At 41.8% G+C, this 25,158-nt stretch overlaps 1 protein-coding gene and 1 pseudogene across 4 annotated transcripts in view; one reads left to right on the top strand and one right to left on the bottom strand.

Moving 5' to 3' along the window:
• Positions 1 to 2,249: 2,249 nt before the first annotated feature.
• Positions 2,250 to 3,463, bottom strand: LOC100606128 (annotated as a pseudogene).
• Positions 3,464 to 10,332: 6,869 nt separating this feature from the next.
• The window catches only part of RALGAPA2 (Ral GTPase activating protein catalytic alpha subunit 2), a 332,102-nt gene continuing 317,276 nt past the window's right edge, over positions 10,333 to 25,158 (top strand). For all 4 annotated transcript variants that reach the window (XR_004032895.1, XM_030825210.1, XM_030825211.1 and 1 more), the window contains exon 1: positions 10,333 to 10,584. Coding sequence is in view for 3 of the 4 variants with exons in the window: in XM_030825210.1 (XP_030681070.1) it covers positions 10,479 to 10,584 (106 nt within the window). In the remaining variant the exon portion in view is untranslated. The remainder of the gene's footprint in view (positions 10,585 to 25,158) is intronic.

Below are 25,158 nucleotides of genomic sequence, written 5' to 3' on the forward strand. Positions count from 1 at the left end.
TATTTATAGTCAAGTTTAAAGTATTAAATTTTCTTGCTTGACAGATACTTGGAAAGAAAAGAAACTAGTAGGTTCCCGTTATAAAATAAACTAATAGGAGATATTTTTGGAGATAATATATATTTTCAGTGTATATAGTTATAGTGCCATCTGGAAAACAGAGACATTAGGGTCTCATTCTTTTTTTTCTTTTCTTTTCTTTTTTTTTCTGAGATGGAGTTTCCCTCTTGTTGCCCAGGCTAGAGTGCAATGGTGCGATCTAGGCTCACTGCAACCTCCGCCTCCCGGGTTCAATGATTCTCCTGCCTCAGCCTTTCAAATAGCTGGGATTACAGGCATACGCCACCACACCCGGCTAATTTTGTATTTTTATTCGTGATGGAGTTTCTCCATGTTGATCAGGCTGGTCTCTAACTCCTGACCACAGGTGATCCGCCCACCTCGGCCTCCAAAAGTGCTGGGATTATAGGCATGAGGGACCGCACCCGGCCAAGGGTATCATTCTTATGAAATGTCATCGTCCTCTCTTTCTTAGGAATTTTAGGTAGGTATATATTCTCGGACACAACGTAGATACAGAGGAGATGTTAGGTCAAAATTTCAGAGTGAAAGCTGATACAAGAAAAAAATCTTGAATTTATTGGACTATAGTTTCTGTTTTATAGAAAATAAGGACCAAATGCAGTGGGTGACATCTCTAGTTCCAGTGCTTTGGGAGGCTGAGGTGGGAAGCTCGCTGGAGCCCGAGATTTTGAGGCTTCAGTGAGCTACAATCATGCCACTACACTCCAGTGTGGGTGACAGAGTGAGGCCTTGTTTAAAAAAGAAAAGAAAAAACAAAAAGAAAATCAGATTGCAAAGTGGCATCCAAATGAGGACACACAGCATGCATGACATCCTAAAAGATCTTGCTCCTAAGGACAGACACAATGAGCTTATCCAATAGGAAAATTTGTGGCTAAAAATGGAATTTTCCCTCACACTCAAATTAACATAATATTCATGATAATTGGGATTAACATGCAAGCACAAGATATTTTTGTCAGTCTGAAAAAGTAAATCTTCCCAAGCTAAAAAAACTCTCTGATGAAAGAAAAATTGAAAAATAAAACACAGTAACTTTTAATGTATTTTTAAGATTTATTTTTATACACAAAATATCTTTTATTCTGTATTATACAGAATCAAAACCCCACACAAGCATTGTTTATAAGATCCACTAATGTTATATTATTATTATTATCATTATTATTATTTTTGAGACAGAGTCTCGCCCTGTCACCCAGACTGGAATGCAGTGGTGCGATCTCAGCTCACTGCAACCTCCGCCTCCTGGGTTCAAGTGATTCTCCTGCCTCAGCCCCCTGAGTAGCTGGGATTATAGGCACGTGCCACCATGCCCGGCTAATTTTTGTATTTTTAGTAGAGACAGGGTTTCATCATGTTGGGCAGGTTGGTCTTGAACTCCTGACCTCAAGTGATCTGTCTGCCTCGGCCTCCCAAAATGTTATATTTTTATAACTTTTATGCTTTTTTTAAATAACTGGTATGCTTACATAACAGCTTTCTTTAAATCTGAGTTAAGAAAATTTGTCAGTATATCATTGTTTTATGTTTCCTGACTATAATTACTTAGTTGTAAGGACAATTACAACCACATTAATACTTGACAGAATTTTGATGCTTGATACCCTAATACTGAGTAGCATCCAATTAAAATATCAATGTGGTTTTCATGTGCCAAAGAAAATATTTGATTCAAGTTCCCAAAACAAACTTGAGGAGTTACATTGGGTTTGAATTCAATAAAAAAGGCTAAGATAAAATATGAAAAGAAATAGTTTTCATTTGGTGGGAGCTGAAATCAAAGCATGCATTTGTATACATTCTACTCAATCATCTGTCTCATGGCATTTTCCAAATTTTTGTTTATTTGTTTTAGAATAGGATCTTGCTCTGTCACCCAGGCTGGAGTGCAGTGACACGATCTCAACTCACTGCAACCTCTGCCTTCTGGGTTCAAGCGATTCTCCTGCCTCAGCCTCCCAAGTAGCTGGGACTACAGGCATGCATCACCAAGACTGGCTAATTTATTTTGTAACTTTTTGTAGAGATGGGGTTTCACCATGTTGCCCAGGTTGGTCTCTAACTCCTGAGCTCAAAGCAATCTGCCTGCCTAGGCCTCCCAAAGTGTTGTGATTACAGGCATGAGCTATGGTGCCTGGCCCCAGCCCCAAGTTTTTAAGGGTCTACCAGGCCAAACCCTTCTCTGACTTCACTGCATTTGGTTTGCTTTTCCCCTTTCTTTTATCTCGCTTTGCCTTTGTCCTTTTTTTTTTTTTGCCTTTGGTTAATCCATATTGGGTACTGTCCATTCTAGTCTAGAAGTCTTTTTGTTTCTCTTAATCTCAGTTTCCATTTTCATGTCATCTTTTTCATCTTTTAGCTGACATCGCATTTTCTTTCTTTCTTTTCTTTTCTCCTCTCTCTTTCTTTCTGTTTTGAGACACGATCACTCAGGCTGGAGTGCAGTGGCGCCATGATCATTCACTACAGCCTTGAACTCCTGGGCTCAGGTGATCCTCCTTCTTCAGACTTCTGGTAACTGGCACTACAGGAGCGCACCACCACACCCAGCTAATTCTCTTAACTTTTTGTAGGGACAGGGTCTTACCATGTTGCCCAGGCTGGTCTCCAACTCCTGGCCTCAAGTAATCCTCCCACCTTGGCCTCCTAAAGTGCTGGGATTACGGGCCTGAGCCACTGCACCCAGCCCAGGTCAATGTTTGGGCACCACCACAGTTGCTATCCTTGAACGTCTTTCATTAAGACATCATTGTCTACTTGGAGAATATTTTTAAGCCTGCTGAACTCCTCTGGGACATTCTTTTTTCTCTTTTCAGCCTTCGTCTCTCTCTTTTCCACTTACTCTGTATGCTTTTAGCTATGTTTTACCTGAGAAACTCACAAACACACATGCCACAAGATCTTTTAAATTATTTTTATATTTTTTTTAGAGACAAGATTTTTGCTCTGTCACCTAGGCTGGAGTGCAGTGGCACGATCATACCTCAATGCACCCTCAAAGTCCTGGACTCAAGTGATCCTCCCACCTCAGCCTCTCAAGTAACTAGGACTACAGGTGCACGCTACCTTGCCCAACTAATTTTTCATTTTTTTGTACAGATGGAGTCTTGCTAAGTTGTCCAGGCTGGTCTTGAATTCCTGGTTTCAAGTGATCTTCTGCCTCAGGCTCCCAAAGTGCTGGGATTACAGACATGAGCCACTGTGCCCCATCCAGTAACTTTTAGGTTATGTGGAAACTACAGTGCTTGAAGTTCTATGCATCTAGAATGAGTCCAATTATTGAAGTTAAAAAGGCAAACAAATTGTCTGTGATAGCAGTGATTGAGTGTTTGGGAAAGAGATGGTTGACATTAGATGGGGAGGGCCTACCAAGCATTTCTCCGTTGTTGCAAGGAGTAACAACAATTTAGAAAAAGATAGAGGGGGGTGGAGTGGGGAGGGGAAGGATAAATTATGGTTTCACAAATGACTAATTTGCTTAAGCAGACAGGAAGCCCAAGGCATATTTTAGAAAAAGTTCTAGGAAAAGAAGAGTAGAATTTTAAAATTTAGGTGCATAAAACTTTAATTAATTTGAAAACATTGTACTGAACTGTAATTCCCTAATTACAATACTGAGATATTAATGAGCGAGTAAGTGAATGAATGTTTTCATTCAACAATTATTTATTGAGTGTTGACTCTGGCGCTGTGATGGGCACAATCCTGGCAACAATGAATTGTAGAGCTGTTTGATAAATATTTAATCTCAAAGATTACCCAAGTTGCAGTTGTCACATAGGGCCCTGAAAGACCATTTTTCAGCACAATAGAAAAGAATGGGAAAATGCAAAACTACGGTCATCACAATTTAGCCATAGCATTTGTTCAATAACTCTTCGTTGGTTTGAATTTATACACAAAAACAAAAAATCTGAAATTTTACTCCAGACAACATCAGATATTGATGAGTTTATTGATGAATAAATTGAAGAATTGATGAATGAATTGAGGCCTTCTTGATATCTCATCCCATTTTGCTTACTTTGTCATGTTTACTGTTTTCCTGAACAATCAAATCCAATTTGGTGTTATCAGGAAAGCATGATGCTTCTCTGGTATGTGATGAAGAGAGAGGATGACAGATCTGTAAAATTGTCCTGTGGTTAGGAACTGTTTTCTTTTTCTTCGTTGCTTGCTTTATTTATTTTTTTGAGACAGGGTCTTGCTCTGTCACCCAGTCTGGTGTGCAGTGGTGGGATCATGGCTCACTGCACCTCAGGCTCAAGCAATCCACCTGCCTCAGCCTCCCGAGTGGCTAATTTTTTTAATTTTTAATATTTTTTTTTTGTAGAGATGGGGTCTCATTATATTACTCAGTCTGGTCTTGAACTCCTGAGCTCAAATGATCCTCCTACCTCAGTCTCTCAAAGTGTTGGTGTGAGTCACTGTGCCTGGCTGATTAGGATCTTAAAGTACACACTCAGTTCAGACCAAGTTTCCAACTTGTTACTGAGAAAAGATTTTAGCCAGATGAAAGTCTGCTGAAATCAACAAAGGTGTAAGAAATGTCCTCTGCTTGAAATATTTACCTAGGACATTAAAAAAAAATTTGAGGCCAGGCACGGTGGCTCACACCTGTAATCCCAGCACTTTGGGAGGCCGAGGCAGGTGGATCATGAGGTCAGGATATCGAGACCATCCTGGCTAACATGGTGAAACCCTGTCTCTACTAAAAATACAAAAAAAAAAAAAAAATTAGCTAGGCATGGTGGTGGGTGCCTGTAGTCCCAGCTACTCAGGAGGCTGAGGCGGGAGAATGGTGTGAACCCGGAAGGCTGAGCTTGCAGTGAGCCGAGATTGCACCACTGTGCTCCAGCCTGGGAAACAGAGCAAGACTCACTCTAAAAAAAAAAAAAAAAAGTCTTTTTTATAAATATTGTTGGATAACTGCATATTTGTTTTTTTTTTCTTTTTCTTTCTTTTTTTTTTTTTTTTTGAGATGAAGTCTCGCTCTGTGGCCCAGGCTGGAGTGCTCTGGCGTGTTCTTGGCTCACTGCAACCTCTGACTCTCAGTTCAAGCAATCCAGCCTCAGCCTCCCAAGTAGCTGGGATTACAGGTGCATGCCACCACACCCGGCTAACTTTTGTATTTTTAGTACAGACAGGGTTTCACCATGTTGGCCAGGTTGATCTCAAACTCCTGACCTCAAGTGATCTGTCTGCCTCGGCCTCCCAAAGTGCTGGGGTTACAGGTGTGGGCCACTGCATCCAGCCAATAGAAAAGAATGTATGGCCTTCTTTTTATTCATTCATTTCATTCATGTATGACATTTATTTGTTTTTGTTCAGTTTTTGTTTTTTTTTTGAGACGGAGTCTCGCTTCATCGCCAGACTGAGTGCAGCGGTGCCATCTCAGCTCACTGCAACCTCCAGCTCCCTGGTTCAAACGATTCTCCTGCCTCAGTTTCCCCAGTAGCTGGGATTACAGGCATGCACCACCACGCCCAGCTAATTTTTGCATTTGTAGTAGAGACAGGGTTTCACCATGTTGCCCAGGATAGTCTCAATCTCCTGGCCTCGTGATCCGCCTGCCTTGGTCTTCCAAAGTGCTGGGATTACAGGCGTGAGCCACCACGCCCGGCCAACACATGCTGTATTTTTAAATTATGAGTTCAAATAGATATTTGAAGTAAAATCTAGTATTACAGAGTTTTCACATTTTCTTTGATGTGATATTTTTGTATTTCTCTTACACTAAAAATCTTGGTTCTTAATAATAATTATCAATTTTTTGCAGATCTTTTTGCCCTTAGAATATATCCTTCTAAGAAGGTACAATCAGAATACTGTTTTCAAAAATCACTTGAAATAATTATTTTCTCTATATAGTTATGCTACCAATTACATATATGGTTGGGTTTATTTTTTCATTTATTTTTGATTTTCAGGTTTGTCTTTTTCTATTTTAATTTTTGAATATGTAAAACATTTATATGGTTCAAAAGTGAAAAAAATATAAAAAGATATACTCAGAGAGGACCCTGTTTCATTCCTTTCCAGCTCATCCTCCATCCCACTTAGGTAGGAATTGATGTTAGCTTTTTATTTATCCTTCTAGTGTTTCTTTTTGAAAAAAGTATTTTTAATATTCTGTTCCTTTTATATTTAACAACATATCTGGAAAATTATGTCAAATCAGTACACGGGAAATTTTCTCATTATTTTTAAACAGCTACATAGTACTCCATAGTGCTACACTGGGTGGATGAACTGGATTAAATTAGCCACTTACAGAAGTATGTGTATATAAGTACCTTGTTAGACCATCACAGGGTTCTCTCTGGTATCTGGTCATACTCGTTTTCTAGGGTGGCTGCAACAGATTACCACAAATTGGGTGGCTTAAAATAACAGAAATTTATTTTCTCACAGTTCAGGAATCCTAAAGTCTGAAATCAAGGTGTTGGGCTTCCTCTGGAAGACTCCAAGGGAGAATCCTTTCTTGCCTCTTCCAGTTTCTCTTGGCTATAAGGGTCTTTTCGTTTGTGGCTCCATAACCTCAATCTCTACCTTGGTCTTCATATGCCCTTCTCCTTTGTTTCTATGTTTTCACTTCTTTTGTTTCTTACAAGGACATTTGTCATTGGATTTAGGGTCTACCCAGATAACCAAGGATCTTATTATATTTGCAAAGATCCTTTTGCCAAATAAAGTCTCAGTCGCAGTTTTCAGGGATTAGGACATAGACATATCTTTTTTGGGGGAAGGGTGAGCACTGTTCAACTCACTACATTGGCTATTATAAATAGTGGTGAAAGGAATAAACTTCCATGCATGGTTTTATATTTATTTCTCCATAGAGTTATCCTACCAATTACATATATTGCTAGGTTTATTTTTTCTCCATTTATTTTTTATTTTCAGGCTTGTCTTTCTCTGTTTCAATTTTTGAATATGTAAAACATTTATATGGTTCAAAAGTGAAAAAAATATAAAAAGGTATACTCAGAGAGGACACTGAGTCCTTTCCACCTCATCCTCTATTCCACTTAGGTAGGCATTAATGTTAGGGTTTTTTAAAAAATCCTTCCAGTGTTTTATATTAGAATATCTGCAGGGTAGGTTCTTAGAAGTCAAAATTCTGGCTGGGTGTGGTGGTTCACACCTGTAATCCCAGCATTCTGGGAGGCTGAGGCCCGTGGATCACTTGAGGTCAGGCGTTCAAGAACAGCCTGGCCAACATGGTGAAACTCTGTCTCTACTAAAAATACAAAAATTAGCCAGGCATGGTGGCACGTGCCTGTAATTCCAGCTACTCAGGAGGCTGAGGTAGGAGAATCGCTTGAACCTGGGAGGCAGAAGTTGCAGTGAGTTGAAATCACACCACTGCACTCCAGCCTGGGGGACGGAGCAAGACTGTCAAAAAAAAAAAAAAAGAAAAAAAAAAAAAACCTGGGAGGCCAAAGCCCATGGATCACCTGAGGTCAGATGTTCAAGACCAGCCTGGCCAACATGACAAAACCCCCTCTCCACTAAAAATACAAAAAAATTAGCCACTCGTGGTTGCACACGCCTGTAAACCCAGCTACTTGGGAAGCTGAGGCAGCAGAATTGCTTGAACCTGGCGAGATAGCGCCACTGCACTCCAGCCTGGGTGACAGAGCCAGACTTCATCTCAAAAAAAAAAAAAAAAAAAAAAAAAGAAATTGAAATTCTGAGTCAAAAGGCAAATATTTATTTTTGCCAAATTTCCTTCCATAGGAGTTGTAGCATCTAACATTTCTACCAGCTGTGTTTTCTGTAGCTTTGCCACCAGACCAGACTGTGTTATCACACCTTGTCTCTGAGAAGGTTTTTTGTTTGTTTGTTTGTTTTCTAATTCAAATGGTATTTCAGAGTAGTTTTAATTTGCATTGCAAGTTTTAAACTTTTGATCTCATTGTTCTTATTTGCTGATTACTGTAGGACATTTATTCAACAGCACTTAATGTCTGCATAACACTTGGCACTCTGTAACTCCAGGGATAAAGAATTCAGTACAAAGCAAGTGAAGCCCTCAAAGAGTTCACAGCCCAGCAGGAACGAGTTTAGAAAGAACAACAGGAAATAAGAAGAGCCATATGGAATATGCATGTGGGTGAAAAAGTACCAACATAATAATACTATATGTTTCTTCCTTTTTAAGAGAAGATTTGGAGTTCTACATTTTCATTACTGGGTAAAGGCTAGATATGATGGGTGAGATGAATCTATATGCACAGATGCCTGTTTCTGGCATTACCAAGCTTGACAGTATCATATGTTCACTGATGTTCACTGTACACTGTCATTTATTCCCACGTGTATCTAATCGCTCAGCCTCCTTAACTGGATTGGAAGCACTGGAGGTCAGGAGGATGAACCTTATACATCTTTTATCTCCAAGGTTTAGAATCATGCCTTACACATTGCAGGTGCTCAATAAATGTTTGATGATGATGGCAGCTTGCTTTGCAATAAAAAAAATGAAGTTTCCTAAGACAAGTATATTCTATTTTTTTCAGTCAGTGTAAGGAAAGGTACCTTCTCCTAAAGGAATTGGGCAGTGAACATTGTGATTTACTATCTGTAATCAGGTACAAGCTCAACTGCTGTAACGAAGACTCAAAATGCCTTGACTTAAGATAAGACATTATTTTGGTCCTCTTGTAACGCTTTTGGAAGTTTCTGGTCCTGATCTGTGTTGTCATCTGGGGACTCAGGCTGGTAGGGCCGCTCTGCCATCATCTTGAGCATGGGGCTTTCATCTCCGGGTCTGAGAGTGATCCATGTTGTTGGGTTTATCAGTAGTCTGTTCTTTTTTTATTGCTGAGTAATATTCATTTGTATGAATGTGTCTATACAAAGGAATATTACACAAATCTAAAAATAGAGAGATGCTCTAAAACTGTGAGTGTATTTATTTATTTTTTCCTTTTTGCCTGCCTGGTTGAAATATGTAGGACTACTTTAGCTTTTTATTGTATTTCATTTAATAAACTTTTATTGAGTGACCGTATGGGATGGGAATACAAAGGCGTGTAAATCCTTGTCTCTTCCCTCAAGTTATAGTTCAGCTAGAGGAGAAAAAGACAGTTGTGTTGTCCCAATTTGGATGGAAACCACGTGATTCTACCTTAAGTACTTGCTGAAAAAGCTGAAAAGATGTCAAAACTTGCAGGATCCGGATGCCACTATACAATCCTACGGTGTAAGAAATCTCCTGACCATCTTCCAGCTCGAAGTCTTGCCCCAGGGAATAAGCGCCTGGCTTTAAAAAGTATACAGGCCTGAGTCAGATCCCTCAGGTTCTATTTCTGGTTCTGCTACTGGATCGCTATGTGGCTTGCACAACAGAGAACGCACCCTTCCTACAAAGAGGCAGGATCCCAAGGAGTCCTCTGAGCGAGCGACCTCCATACCCGAAGTGAGGTTGGGTTCCAGGAACCTAGGGGCCGGCTGAACTCCTCACCAGGGCACGCTCTTCCCTAGTGCCAAAGCAACTCATTTTAGTGTGAAATTAGAGCTGCGATTTCGGCACGGTCAGAGGGGCTTCGACTCGCTCCCTGGTGTGAATCCAGAAGCTAAACCTAAAAATAGTTGGCATTTGAAAAGCCTTGACACTTTTCTTACTGAGATTTTTGTGTGTGTGTGGTTCACGTTGCACTAGAGGAAAATGGGGTGGGCGCGGAGGAGGGAGAGTGAAACCACGGGCGATCTAGGCTGCCGGGGCAGGGGACGGACAGAGGCCGCCCTGCGCTTCTGCGACCCTGGAAAGGAGGTCGCAGCGCGTCGCCTGCTGGAGAACTTCATTTCCCAGGAGTACTTGCGGCCCGCGGCAGGGCGGGGCGACGTGCCCAATGCCGGCCCACTGACTCCCATCGTGCCTAAGGCCGCCAGCCTGATTGGAGGACTGTCTCGCGGTGCATCTCGGGACTTGTAGTACAACTTGTGCGTGAGAGAAGCTCCTTTGTGATTCGAAGCGCCTTCTCGGCCCTCTGAGCGCGTCCCCGCTAGGTTTTGGCGCGGACGGGCTAGTGTCCCGCGAGGAGAGTTCGAGCTGTGTGCGCGTGCGTAGCGCCCAAGGGGCCGGCCGGCACCTCCCGCGGGGCGGGGCCTTCGGTTCCCCGTCGACACCGCCTTCCTGCCCCGCCCCTCGCCGTGACCGGCCCTCCCCTCCTTCCTGGAGCCACAGCTGAGGCGGCGGAGGCGGAGGCGGAGGCGGCGGCGGAGGCGGAGGCGGCGGCGGCGGCGGCGGCGGCGGCGGCGGCAGCCGGGCTGGGGGCGGCGAGTGGCCCGCGCGACACGCGCCGGCCTCGACCCTATGCTTTGATTCGCGTGGCGCAGGCGCCTACTGCCCCGCCGGCGGGGCCCGGGCTTCCTGCCGCGGGATGTTCTCCCGAAGGAGCCACGGGGATGTGAAGAAGTCCACCCAGAAGGTGCTGGACCCGAAGAAGGACGTGCTGACCCGCCTGAAGCACCTGCGGGCGCTGCTGGGTGAGGCGCGCGCCGGGCGCGGGGGTCGGGGCGCAGGGTTAGGGGCACCTGCCGGGAGGGCGCTCCTCTGTGCAGGGGTCGGTGGCTGGGAGGCTGGGGAGGGGGATGGGTGGGCCTCCGACCCCCTTCCCCGGATCTGGGCTTGAACCCCCGGGGCTTTGTTTCCAGAAAGCCGCAGCCTGGCCCTCGGGCATTGCTCCCGTCGCCCTCGAGTTAAACTTAGCCCAGATTCTCGCTGGGCGCCTGCGCTCCCGGAGAACCTGGAGGCCGGGCACAGAGGTACCTGTCCCCTCTCCTCCCAGCAAGTGAACTGGATCCCAAGTGGTCATCACGTGCACACATTGAACTGTCACCTCCCCCTTTCATTTTAAACATTTTATTTTTGAGTCTGAGACCCTAAGTAGACCGAGACCCCAAGTGAACCCAGCACAGACCTAATTGGGCTCTCATCTCTGTCATCCCCCTTTTAAATTTTATTTTTACTTTTGAGTGTGAGACCCCCAAATAGACCGAGATTCCAAGCGATCCCAGCACAGATTTGTCATCGGTCTTCCCATGCTGCTTTTTAAATTTAATTTTTATTTTGGGTCTGGCTGCTTCAGTTTCTTTGTGTCCTTGGTGTGAAGGGGCCTTCTCTTCCTGCTTGGAGAGAGGGGTGGTTTTCTTGGGTTCAGGGAGGCTGCTTCTCCTTTATTACCGGCATGACAGTGATGGTGTCTGCCACCTTCTGGTTTATGGCCTGCCAGGTGGAGGTTCGGAGGAGCTCAGGTGGGCTTGGAGTTGACCTGTGATGAAGCTCACCCCTGTGGGTGTGAGGTGTCCACAAGGCTTCCTGTCACCTGCTGCATGTGATCTGTAGCTGGTTCGCCTAGGCTATGTTTTGTTTTCTGTAGTTTTTTACGTGCTAAGTCTTAATTTTTCTTTAGGATGAAAACACCTTTGCTGTCTATAGACACACTTGCCTGTGTATTTGGTGGCGAAGGAAAGAACACCTTATGTTTCTTCTAGGTGTCTTTTAGTCCTAAAATTCACAAAAATCGCCTAGTGCTAATGTGTCTGTCACTTGAAAGAATATTACATAAAATGATTTAACATGTGAAGATTTTAAATAAAGATCTTGTTCATGAGATCAGAAGTTGCTGATTATTTCTATTTATGTTCTACCTCTGAGGGAGAGAAGAACCCAAGCCAAACCAAACCACACCTGATTTTGCTAAGTGAAGTTATTCACAATCTTACATTCCTTGAGGTTACACTGACTTGTTCAGTTTGAAATGAAATGTAAATTAGTTACTGTTACAGGGATTCGTTTTCAAGACGTTTGAGAATGAAGTGTGGAGAGTGAAGTGTGGCGTTCTTGGTAAGCTGAATTTTCTACTTCCTGTAGATACCATGCACGCACAGGTTGCACAACACACAGGTAGCATTGTGCGGAGTTCCTAGTAGTGACTGATTAACACCTACTGCAGGGACATTTTTGATAAAGGAGAGTTGAGCTGTGTTTTAAAGCGTTTGATACTTTGAGCCTTTTTCTGTGCTTTAGCATTTAAACTTTTGTTCTGTCTAGGTCTGCAAAATTAAGTTGGCTACATTTTATAAAGGCAGAATCAAGTAAACCTAGATCAGGTTATTTCTTAGCACACAGTACATTGTTCCCATTCTGAGAAAGTTGATTCTTTTCAAGTCTGTGAAATTGTAGTTTCACTCTAAGGTGTAGGTCTTATTTTAGGGAACTTTCTTTTATCATTTCACTGAACTCATCATGACCTCAGTTTTGTAACTTGGAGAGGTTCTTTTATATTTCCTTAGGTGTATGTTTTTTGTTGATACACTTACTAGTGGAGTGGCCCAGTTTGCTTTGTTTATTACTGTGATCTTTGTAGGGACGAGATTTTTGTAAAATGTGTCTGAGGAATTCTAGTCATAATATTTAATGTAAACTTTCACTTGCTCCTGTGATTTATTGAAGACTTAAAAAAATAGTACATAATGCACTAGTTCCTACCTAATCACATATTCTATTTCATTGCTACTCTAAAAAAAGTCTACTTAGAAAACAAAGGCCTCTTGAACTGAAAGTCAGGAATTAAGCCAAGATCAAGGAAACTATTTGAAGGAAATGAATAGTAATTACTATTGTATTTTTATGTGTGTATTTAACACTTTTGCTTTTCATATATTTTATCTTCAAGTGATAATAAAGATTTTTTTTTAAGTATACAAAGATTATGCCACTTACTTGGGTATTTGCAGCCTGTCCCTGCTGCCTGCAGCTTCATGACTTGAGCTAGTTACGTAGCCTGTCTTTGAACCTCGGTTTCTTTGCTCTGTAAAATGGGTATGGTAATGTTTGCTTTTTAAAGGATTATTGTGAGTATGATGAATAAATGACTTCAGCTTGAAGTAGGCCTTTAACAGTTTCTTTCCCATTACATATCTCCCACCATTAATAGGATAGGACAAGTATTTTGATAGGTAATTTTTCTCCGTCTTTCTTATTTTTGATAATAGTGATGGATTTGTTCTCTTTTCCTAAAAAGTAGTCTGTATTTAAAACAACTGGGTGAGAAACATAAAATTAGCTGTGGAAGTAGAGTATTTCTTAGTATCATGGTAATAACTCCAATTTGGACGTAGGTACTTTGGCCGGGCTATATATTGTAGACTGGTCTGGTATGATAACTTTATTTTACAGAGGGGTAAACTGAGGCACAGGCAGGCTTGACACGTGTCAAGCCATGTAGCAGACGGTTTACTTATATTATGTTAGAGGAAGAATGAAGAGCTGTTAGGTCCTGTGACTTCCAGTTCTCCCTACACTGTTGACAAAACAAAAGCCAAAAAACCCTGTGTATTACCATATTGCTCCAGCAAAGATTCCATGTCTTTTTTTTTTTTTTAACAGAGTCTTGCTCTGTTGTCCAGGCTGGAGTGCAGTACTTTGACCTTGCCTCAACTACTGCAGCCTCGGCCTCCCTGGCTGGAGTAATCTCCCACCTGAGGCCCTGGAGTAGCTGGGACTACAGGCATGTACCACCACACTAGGCTCATTTTTGTATTTTTTTTTTTTTTTTTGAGATGGAGTCTCACTCTGTCACCCAGGCTGAAGCGCAGTGGTGCCATCTTGGCTCACTGCAACCTCTGCCTCCTGGGCTCAAGCGATTCTCATGCCTCAGCCTCCTGAGTAGCTGGGATTACAGGTGTGTACCACCATGCCTGGCTAATTTTTGTATTTTTAGTAGAGACAGGGTTTCACCGTGTTGGCCAGGCTGGTCTTGAACTTCTGGCTTCAGGTGATCTGCCTGACTCGGCCTCCCAAAGTGCTGGGATTACAGGTGTGAGCCACCATGCCCGGCCAGATTTTTGTATTTTTTGTAGAGACGGGGTTTGGCCATGTTGCCTGGGCTGGTCTTGAGCTCACAGACTCAAACATTCCTCCCACTTCAGCCTCCCAAAGTGCTGAGCTTACAGGCATGAGCCACCATGCCTGGCCAGATTCTGTGTCTAATTAAAAGTTGAGTGCTTACTCTGAGTCCTAAATTAGGATATAGAGCTGGCATTGATGTAGTGAGAAGAATAGATAAAAAATAATAGTAAATTTATGGTGTGTTATGTAATTAGATGGTCGGGTATATGGTAGAATCCATTATAGGATTTCAGAGAACAAAAGAGATAATTAAGAATGTCACAAAAATAAGGGCATCTTTAAGGAGGTTTGTAGTAGTCTGTTCTCACGCCGCTAATAAAGACATACCCGAGACTGGGTAATTTATAAAGGAAAGAGGTTTAACTGACTCACAGTTCCACGTGCCTCGGGAGGCCTCACAATCATGGCAGAAGGTGAATGAGAAGCAAAGTCATGTCTTACATGGCGGCAGGCAAGAGAGCTTGTGCAGGGGAAATCCCATTTATAAAACCATCAGATCTTGTGAGATTCATTCACTACCATGAGAACAGTATGGGGGAAGCCACCCTCATGATTCAATTATCTCCACCCGGCCCTTGACATATGGGGATTATTACAATTCCAGGTGAGATTTGGATGGGGACACAGCCAAATCATATCAACATTTTACTTATGCTGGGTTCCAAAGAATGGTTAGACTAGTTCTGTCCAATAGAAACATAATGTAAGCCACATGTGCAATTTTAATCTTTTTTAGTGACCACATGTTAAAAAGTAAAAAATCAGGTGAAGTTAATTTTAATAGTGCATTTTATTTAACTCCATGTATTTAATATATTTTATATCTGCAGGTAATCAATATAAAATGCTATCAGTATTTTTTACATCTTTTTTTCATATGAAGTTTTTGAAATTCAGTGTATATTGTATACTTACAGCACATATCAGTTCACACTAGCTGTTTTTCAAGTGCTCATTAGCCATATGTCACTAGTGGCTGCACACTGGACAGAGCAAGGTTAGAATTTGGGAAAGCAGAGAGGAAGGGCAATTCCAACCAGGGGAAGATGGAAGAGCTGGCGGCGGAAATAACATGGCAGTGATGGTAAGTAACATGGCGAGGTGTGGTGTTGGGCACTGAGGACCCTCGCCCAGAGGATGTCCACAATGTCCTGCATAGGCCAGGGGTAGGGTAGGGTCCTGGGGAAGGAGTGGAACAGTAGCCTGACAAGCAGAAGCTGAGGCTGGCTGGGGGATCAGAAGCCAGACTCAGGTCACATCAAGTGACCTGGGTTTGGACCAGAGAGTAGAGAACCGTCTCTCACAAATGCTGTATATACAAACAGAGCAAAACACAGCATTGTCGTATAGTTCCTTTTGTGCATATGTTGCTCTAGGTAGGAACAAATTGACTTACGGTTTTAACTGTTGTCTTTATTTTATCATTAGCATTTTTCATGTTTTGTTCCTCTCATTTTTAAGTACAAACATTTGTTGAGACCATGTCCCATAATTTAGCCTACCATTTCCTGGATTGTGAAATTGTGTTATTTTCTCTCCTTCCTTCTTTCCTTTTTTTCTTCCTTCCCTTTTCCTGATAGAAGTAATACTGGAGTAAACATCTTGAGAAGCAGCTTTTTCTATATTTCCTTAGATTTTATTGAAGTAAGATTGCTGGGTTTGAACATTTGATGACTTGATTCACAGTGCTTTTCTAAGTGTTGCTCCATTGGCCCTGCTAGCAGCAAGGATTGAGGCTACCATTTTCACTGTAGTCTGACTACCAATAAACACCTTTTTATAATTCTATAATTGGTGGTAGGTATTTGGGATAATAGGAGTGTCATCTACAGAGTGAGAACAATTGGGAAGGGGGAAGGGATCCTGGGCAAGGACAGGGAAGATAAGTTTGGTGTTCTACATGTTGAGTTTAACAAAAGGCAAGATCCAAGTGGCATGTCTGGGGGGTTGTGGGACATGGGATCTGGACCTTAATGAAATGATAGAATGCTATCATATATTTAGTTTTATTGGTTATTATCATCATGACATCATTGAATCTTTTTGCAACCGTGACAAAGGAAGTGTTCCTATCTCCAGCTGAGGAAACTGAAGCTCAGTGAGAATAGCTACTTGTCTGCCAGCAAGTGGGAAAGCTGGGACTCATCTGATTATGAAGGCCATGTTATGCTTCTGCTAGTTATCCGATTCAAAAGGAAATTTACATATCAGAAAATGTATTTATCCAGTAGAATGAATGATAACATAGAAACAAAACCACAACAGTTTTTGCATTCCTCGCAAAAATGTTGCTGTGATGTTGGCCTCCCTCTTTCTGGTTCATTTTTCTGCATTTTTCTAGAGAGACTTGGGATTATCATATTTGATTTGAGCATGGGCAGACGATAAACAATCTCCTCTGGTGTTTTAGTGTTCATTGCCTTCCCTGTAACCTTGGCAGGCCTAGCAGGTGATAAATATTTGCGTGGACATTAATGCCACGTGGTCATTCTACAACTGGAACAAAGCTGGGAGGTGTAATTTCAGACTCTTCAGGCAGTCTTAGTGTGGTCTCTCTCAGTTGACCTTATTTGGTACAAAGTGATTTTGTCATAATGCTTCCTTTGCTATTTTTTTTATCAATTACATTTATAACCTCTGGAATGTAAATGGAACTTTGGACACATATATGTAGCACAAATACACCATCCCTCCCTCTATGGCTTGAGGTTGTCTAGGCTTCTGATGTGAGAAAAGTGGACATAGGGTAAATGTCCAAACTCAGATGTTTTGTTTAAGGTACTGAAAAAGGTTGGCTTCCATCTTTTTACTCTGAGAAGGGAGATAATTGGTAGGTCTAGAATATTTTGCTGTAAACTTTTATAATTTGGATTTTTATTTTGTAAGTAGTTTATTTGTGGACAGGCATAATACTTTTACTAGGTATGTAGAGTACTGATCTTTGGTTACCAAACAGAGTATCAAGATAAAACTACAGAGAATTTTTTATTTAGAAAAAAACTTGGCGGGGTACGGTGGCTCATGCCTATAATCCCAGCACTCTGGGAGGCTGAGGTGGGCAGATCACGAGGTTAGGAGTTTAAGACCAGCCTGGCCAACATGGTGAAACACCGTCTCTACTAAAAATACAAAAATTAGCCAGGCATGGTTGTGCGTGCCTGTAATCCCAGCTGCTCGGGAAGCTGAGGCAGGAGAATTGCTTGAACCTGGGAGGCGGAGGTTGCAGTGAGCAGAGATCGCACCACTGCACTCTAGCCTGGGCAACAGAGTAAGACTCTCAAAAACAAAACAAAACAACAACAACAACAACAATAAAACTTGACTTTCAAAATAGCAAGTTGTTTCAATTTGAATTTTAAAATTTTTTTAAAAGAAGGCGTATAAATTATTGTTCTGTGAAATTAAGAATAACTAATATAATGTATTAAACAACTGTCTTGTACTTGAATTAAAAAAAAATCAAGCTGGGTGCAATTGCTCATGCCTGTAATCCCAACACTTTGCAAGGGTTAAGTGAGAGGATCAGCCCAGAAGTTCAGTACCAGCCTGGGCAATATAGTGAGACCCCTTCTCTGCAAAAAAAGGAAGAAATTAGCTGGGTATGGTTGCCTGTGCTGTGGTCCCAGCTCCTCAGGAGGCCGAGGCTGGAGGATCACTTGGGCCCAGGAGGTCAAGGCTACAGTGAACCTTGATCGTGCCACTGCACTCCAGCTTAGGTGACAGAGCAAGATGCTGTATCAACAACAAAAGTCACAAACATTGTTTTAAAGACTGTGTGAGTACGTATGTGTTTGTGTGCATGCCTGATATAAGTAAGTCTGTGTTTGGATGTTAATAAGGCACAAGCCCAGGATTTATGGTTTGGTAGGAGAAATAGCCATGTAAACAATGAAATTTACCGTGAGGGTTTCGAGTGTCACAGAGTAGTGTGGTGGAACCATAGAGGTGGGCACAGGTGCAGAGGAGGAACAGCAGCAAGGCCTCCTGGAGACACCAGCCAGTGCTTCTTTAGGGAGCTTAGGTCTGAGGTAGGTTTTGAATAATGGATAAAGGATTTTACCAGGTGGACAAGTTGGGGATGAGGGTTCTGTAGAGAGAGGAGCTTGTGCAAAGGTAATGGTTTGTAGCACCATGGAGTTAAGTGCACAATGGCTTTTATCCTGTGGCGTAAGTAGATATTGGGACTCCAGTGAAGGGTTTTAAGCAGAAGAGGAGCCACATCCTATCTCTTCCCGTTTAGTGTCTGAGAATCCCATTCTCCTCTGAGATTTGAAACACAGATGCTGGGAGAGAGAGAGCTCCCTTCCTTTGGATTGCAAGCCCTGAAGATATAGTCTGGGCTGCTGGCATTTGTTTTTCCCACCATGTGGGGAGCATGTGCCTTAAATTGAATCCTACTCTCAGAGGGAATGACAATGGAGAGGTGGAGAGTGAGAGGAAGCCCATGAGTCCTGAGTTTGGCCATGTCTTTGCCAGGACCATCCTGAGCTGCTCAGTTGCAGGAACTGGTAACATGTTAACTAGCTTGAGTCATATTTCTGGGTCTTGCAGTTGAAAGAGTACCTAACGTGGAGGTGTTTGTGTATATGGAGATTTGACTTTTATATTTTTTTAGAACTGGAGGAATTTGAGTTTATATAGGAGAAGTAGCTAATGAAGAGCAAAATTGAAGAAACGGGGGATAATAATGCAGAACAGTGTGATCTGCAGTGAGATTGAGAGCCTGGGGTGGGAGATCAGGCTTAACAAGAGGGTCCCCTCTTCTCTAAGGCCACTTGAAAGAAGCAGGAATGGGGTGCTAGATGATGGGGACATGGAGGGAGTTCTCACACCATGGCTTCTGTCCCCTCTGTGAAGGTAACAGGTGAAGTCATTTGCTGAGCCAGTTTTCTCACTCATGTGGTGATAGGAACTTGAATATGTCTTGCTCCCTCTTCTGTGCCACATAACCTCTTAAAAAAAGGACATCTGTTATCTGGAAGGCTTTGTTTTTTTTCCTTAGGGAATGACTGAAAAATGCATTTAACGTTTATGTTAAATATTCACCAAGAAGGCAGAAAATCTATATAGAATGAGGCCAGTTTGTGTTGTGTGCCCTTCCACTCAATGACCATGTGCCCCAGAGTGGACCTAAGGTGGGACATAGGAACCCGCCATGTTGTCCATAGTCTTCTTTCCTTTATGCCTTTCATTGTGAGAGCATCCCCCCGCTGGGTATGACTCCAGAGTTAAAGGATCATTTTAATTTTTTCTACTTTTGCCTTTCTTGTGACTTAACCGCATGTAAAATGTAACTCTGTTGATATCTCATATTCATGTACCAGTTTACACTTTTGCAAAATGTCTTCTCATAGTCTCATTTAATCAAATTACTACCTTAAGCAATCAGTTCATATTAATTATAAAAGAAATTTATTAAATATCTATTTGTGAATGTATTTTAGGTGGTCTCTAATACAGGTTATTTTTACATAGTTAAAGCCTCCTGGATGTGTCAATACAAATAACATTTTCAGGTGAGAGGATCCAGAATCCACTAGCAAAATCTAGCAATTGAGAATTTGATAAAGTTAAAATAGGCATTTTAGAGAGATTATGTCATTTAAAGGATTTACCATATAGATTCTTAGTAGATTTGTTTCTGAGTTCATTCTGAATCCTCAATTCAGGGTGTTAGCCTTAATTTTCAGAAAAGTGATGTTTCATAACCATTTTATGTCTTTTATATTGTTTTAGAAACTGAAGCCACAGCTATTTTAAAAGTAATTGTAATCTTTTTTTTTTCTTTTTTTTTGAGATGGAGTCTTGGTTTGTCATGCAGGCCGGAGTTCAGTGGAGCAATTTCGGCTCACTGCAACCTCTGCCTCCTGGGTTGAAGTGATTCTCATGCCTCAGCCACCTGAGTAGCTGGGATCACAGGCTTGCGCCACTATGCCCGGCTAATTTTTGTGTTTTTAGTAGAGACAAGGTTTTGCCATGTTGACTAGGCTGGTCTTGAAATCCTCGCCTCCAGTGATTAGTCCGCCTTAGCCTCCCAAACCGCTGGGATTACAGGCCTGAGCCACCATGCCTGGACAAAGTAGTAATCAAATTTTGATATTACAATTATGGTTAAGTTAAAAAAATCCCTTTTGATAAAGTTCAGGAGCCCATGGATATTGTGTTTGATTTCAAGTGATGACATATTCATTGAACCTTAACCATGCCTGAAAGTACAAGCACGGTACTTGTGACATTGCTTGTGCCTGACTATGAGAGCCATAAGAACGTGCTGCTTCTCCTGTTGTGGGGAGCATGATTGACTGATGGCCCCAGCTGCTGCTCCCTGAATCTACCATTTTTGAGCCAAAGCTTAGTTTCCTTTGGGAAGCTCTTAGTCCATTACTGAGCACTGCAGGAGTATTAATGCTGCCTGTTCCTGCACACTTCAGATGCCTCTGAAGGGCCACTTTGGCTTGAGGACTTCCTGTTGGCCTAAGACCTTCTCAGAGCTATGTTGAAGTCTGACACTCTTCCTACTCAACCTTCCTTCATTCCCCTTCGCCTTCCCAGGGGTCAGACCTGCATCGTGGTGTAAATCCTCTCCCTGCCTTCACCAGCTCCTCCTTATTTATCCTTCATGGGCATTTTCCCCAATAAATCTCTTGCATGTCTAATCCTGTCTTGGCCTCTACTTCTCAGAGAACCCAAACTAATCTACCATCCATTTCCTGGATGGTGTTGTCCATCCTGCCATCTACAGTTTTTCCAGGAGACATCGCCAACACTTTATATCTTCCATGTGGGCTTTCTTCATCCTCTTGCCCTGAACGTATCACTTCTCAGAATTCCCACAGCACTTTGTATCTTTTGTTTGGTATTAATGGCCTTTGGCTTTGCACCATGCTTCTTTTCTTTTCTTTCTTTTTTTCCTTTTTTTGAGATGAAATCTTGCTCTGTTGCCCAAGCTAGAGTGCAGTGGTGCGATCTTGGCTCATTGCAACCTCCGCCTCCCAGGTTCAAGCAATTCTCCTGCCTCAGCCTCCCAAGTAGCTGGGATTACAGGCACCTGCCACGGCGCCTGGCTAATTTTTGTATTTTTAGTAGAGACGGGGTTTCACCATCTTGGCCAGGCTAGTCTCGAACTCCTGACCTTGTGATCCACCCACCTCAGCCTCCCAGAGTGCTGGGATTACAGGTGTCAGCCACTGCGCCTGGCCGCACCATGCTTATTTATTTATTTATTTTTTGATATGAAGTCTTGCTCTGTCGCCCAGGCTTGCTGTGGCACAATCTCCACTCACTGCAACCTTCACCTCCCCTGTTCTATCAATTCTCCTGCCTCAGCCTCTCCAGTAGCTGGGATTACAGGCACGTGCCGGCTAATTTTTTTGTATTACTAGTAGAGACGGGGTTTCACCATGTTGGCCAGGCTCTTCTTGAACTCCTGACCCTGCGATCTGCCCGCCTTGGCCTCCCAAAGTGCTGGGATTACAGGCGTGAGCCACCACGCCCGGCCCACACCATGTTTATTTGTGTTCATGCCTTATACGCGTTCTTTCCCACTAAATGATAAGTACATAGAGAACCTGAGCAGCTTCTTTTTCATCTTGATTTCTCTTGGTAACTTACTCCCTTATTTGGAATAATAATAATATTTATTTAGTACTTTTTATGTGCTGAACGGTGCCCTAAATATTTCTACATTTATTAATGCATTTAATCTGCCCAAAAGAGATAGGGAATATCATTATCCCTATTTTACACATGAGATACAGACAGGTTAAGAAAGCTGTTCAAGGTTATACATCCAGTGAGTGGCAGAATCAGCATTTGAACCCAGGGAGCTGGCTCGAATTCCTTTATTCATTTAGCGGTTATATGTCCAACACAAACTACGTGCCAGACGTTGTGCATAGCACTAGGCATACCAGAGCTTGCAATCTTAGTTTAGATTAAGTAACTTTTTTAAAAAAACCCACAACAACCAAAAATGTGATTTCAGAATAGCTAGATCTAAGTCTACTGGGGCGTAGAGCTGGTCCGTCATGGCTTAAACAATTCCTGAAAGCCTTCCTGCCCCAAAGGCTTGTTTTCATCAGTCAGAAGTTCCCAACATTAAATTAATGATACAAGATCATGAATTAAGAGTGGTGGTTTCTCCCAAATGAATTCTCTAATCGCCTTTGTTTACACACATTCATTATCAGACCAATCCCTTGGATTCTAAGGGGAATAGATATAAGAAAGGACTATTTCTGTGGACCAAAGGGAGAAGAGATTGGTGTTTGTAAACCTTGATGGGGGTTGGGGGGAAGAGGGGCAGCAATGCTGGAGAGCTGTTGGCAAGGGCAGGCTTAGGCAAATTCCCCAAATATTCTTTCATGGGAACAAAATTGGAGAGACATTATTGTAAAGTTTTAAATTTATAAAAACCAAAACTGAGTCACATTCCCCACCCCATCCCCCAGTCAAAGACCTGTTACAGCTAGTGAGAAAATTGTTTTTTTACATTTCAACTTTTATTTTAGGTACAGGGGGTACATGTGCAGGTTTGTTACATAGGTATGTTGTGTGATGCTGAGATTTGGGGTATGGATCCCGTCATCCACATAGTGAGCATAGTGCCCAATAGGTTGTTTTTCAACTCATACCCCACTCCCTCCATCCCCCCTCTAGGTAGTGTACGGTGTCTCTTATGTTTATGTCCCCTTGTGCTCAGTGTTTAGCTCTCACTTACAAGTGAGAACATATGGTATTTGGTTTTCAGTTCCTGCATTAATTCGCTTAGGTTTATGGCCTCCAGCTGCATTCATGTTGCTGTAGAAGACATGATTTCATTCTTTTTTGTGGCTGTGTAGTATTCCATGGTGTATATATACCACATTTTCTTTATCCAATCCACCACTAATGGGCAGTTAGGTTGATTCCATGTTTTTCTGTTGTGAATAGCATGGCGATGAACATATGAGTGCCTGTGTTTTTTTTGGTAGAATGATTTATTTTTCCTTTGGGTATATATCCAGTAATGGAATTGCTGGGTCAAATGGTAACTCTGTTTTAAGTTCTTTGAGAAACTCAAAACTGCTTTCCACAGTGGCTGAGCTGATTTACATTCCCACCAACAGTGTATAAGTGTTCCCTTTTCTCCACAGCCTCACCAGCATCTGTCATTTTTTTTAACTATTGAATAACCATTCTGACTGGTATGAGATGGTATCTCATTGTGGTTTTGATTTGCATTTCTTTGATGATTAGTGATGATGAGCATTTTTTTTATATGTTTGTTGGCCACTTGTATATCTTCTTTTGTGACATATCTGTTCATGTCTTTGCCCATTTTTTAAATGGGGTTATTTGGAAAAATTTTTAAATGAAATCTTTGATAGTGTTTTCAGAACTGCATGGAAGAGAGGGGAACTGAAGGCATACATTGCTTCTTTACAACTTCTATTGGGATTACCATGTGTTATTTCTGTCTGGTCATATTCCTGGTGTAAACAGTGCAGACTCTCTCTCTATTCCATGGACTCTATAGTATCTAATAAGATGAGGATGCATTTGGCCGGTTGGGCTTGATGTGGTATAGCTTATGCTGAACTCCTGGAGTGGAAGTAAAATATCCACTAGTCTTCCTCAACATGTGTCTGTGTCTTTGTGTGTGTCGTATTGCAAATATTTATTTTGGTAAGAATTGTTCCATTTCTCTTTTCCTGCTCCTAAAATAAATAAATATAGAAACAGACACATCACCTTTAACTGAAGTAAAAAGTAAATAATGAACTGGAAAAATATTTGAAATTTATAAGAGGAGAAATAGTTACATACATAATACATAAAAAACTACGTGTAATTAACAAGAAAAATTGTAATAAATAAGTGTTCAAAATATATGTAAATTGCAAATGGACAAATGCCAAGATCCGTAAGAATGTTTTCAGTGTTTATTCCTCACTAGTAATCTAAATAATAAACTTAGAGATTAAAATGTATTTATTATATTAGCAAATTTGCTGTTGTCTTTTTTCTCCGATGATAGTGTACTGTGTGAGCTCTCTCCACTTTTGATAGGACTGTAACTTGGAACAATCTTTCTGAAAAGTCATTTGTTAATACAGATCAATGGTCTTTAAAATGTATATCCCATTTGACCCAATTTCCTCTTTCGCAAAAGCCTATTCTACCATCAAGAAGTGCTTTGCAGCATTGTTTGAATGTTAATTTTTTTTATTGATGTGAAATTCACATAACATAAAATTAATCATTTTAGGCCAGGAACGGTGGCTCACGCCTGTAATCCCAGCACTTTAGGAGGCTGAGGTAGGCAGATCACTTGAGGTCAGGAGTTTGAGGCCAGCCTTACCAACATGGTGAAACTAAAAATACAAAATACTCTACTAAAAATACAAAAATAAGTCGGGCGTGGTGGTGCGTGCCTGTAATCCCAGCTACTTGGGAGGCAGAGGCAGGAGAATCACTTGAACCCAGGATATGGAGGTTGCAGTGACCCAAGATCGTGCCACTACACTCCAGTCTGGTGACAGAGGCAGACTCCATCTCAAACAAAACAAAACAAAAAAACAAAACCAAAAACCAAATACCTTGAACCCAGGAGGTGGAGGATGCAGTGAGCCGAGATTGAGCCACTGCACTCCAGCCTGGACGACAGAGTGAGACTCTGTCTCAAAAAAAAAAAAAAACAAAAAAAAACATTTAAAAGTAAACGATTCAGTGGTGCTCAGTACATTAACAGCATTTTGCAACTGCTACCTCTATCTTCTTCCAAAACATTTTCGTCACCCCCGGAAAACTAACCATTAAGCATTCACTCCTTATTCCCTCCTCTCCCCAGCTGTTGACAGCCACCCGTATGTATATGTTTAACCAGACTAGGCTTTTTTTTTTTCTTTTCGTAATTATTCTGCTCCACCAGGAGGGTAGTATATGTTTTAGAGTATATTTGTATTTGTAATACTTAGGACTTTAGGTTGCAAGTGGCAGAAACCCATGCCAAAGAGGATTTAATGACATATGTAACTAAACAGTCTAAGGGAGCCTTTGGCTTTAGAGATGACTGTCCACAGGGATGTGGTCAGGGTACTTAGCCAGTCTCATATCCACTCTCTTTTCCCACCTCCCCACTTGGTGGAAAATTGTCTCTACCTTTG

This window comes from Nomascus leucogenys, chromosome 13 (assembly GCF_006542625.1).
Source record: "Nomascus leucogenys isolate Asia chromosome 13, Asia_NLE_v1, whole genome shotgun sequence".
Taxonomy (NCBI): domain Eukaryota; kingdom Metazoa; phylum Chordata; class Mammalia; order Primates; family Hylobatidae; genus Nomascus; species Nomascus leucogenys.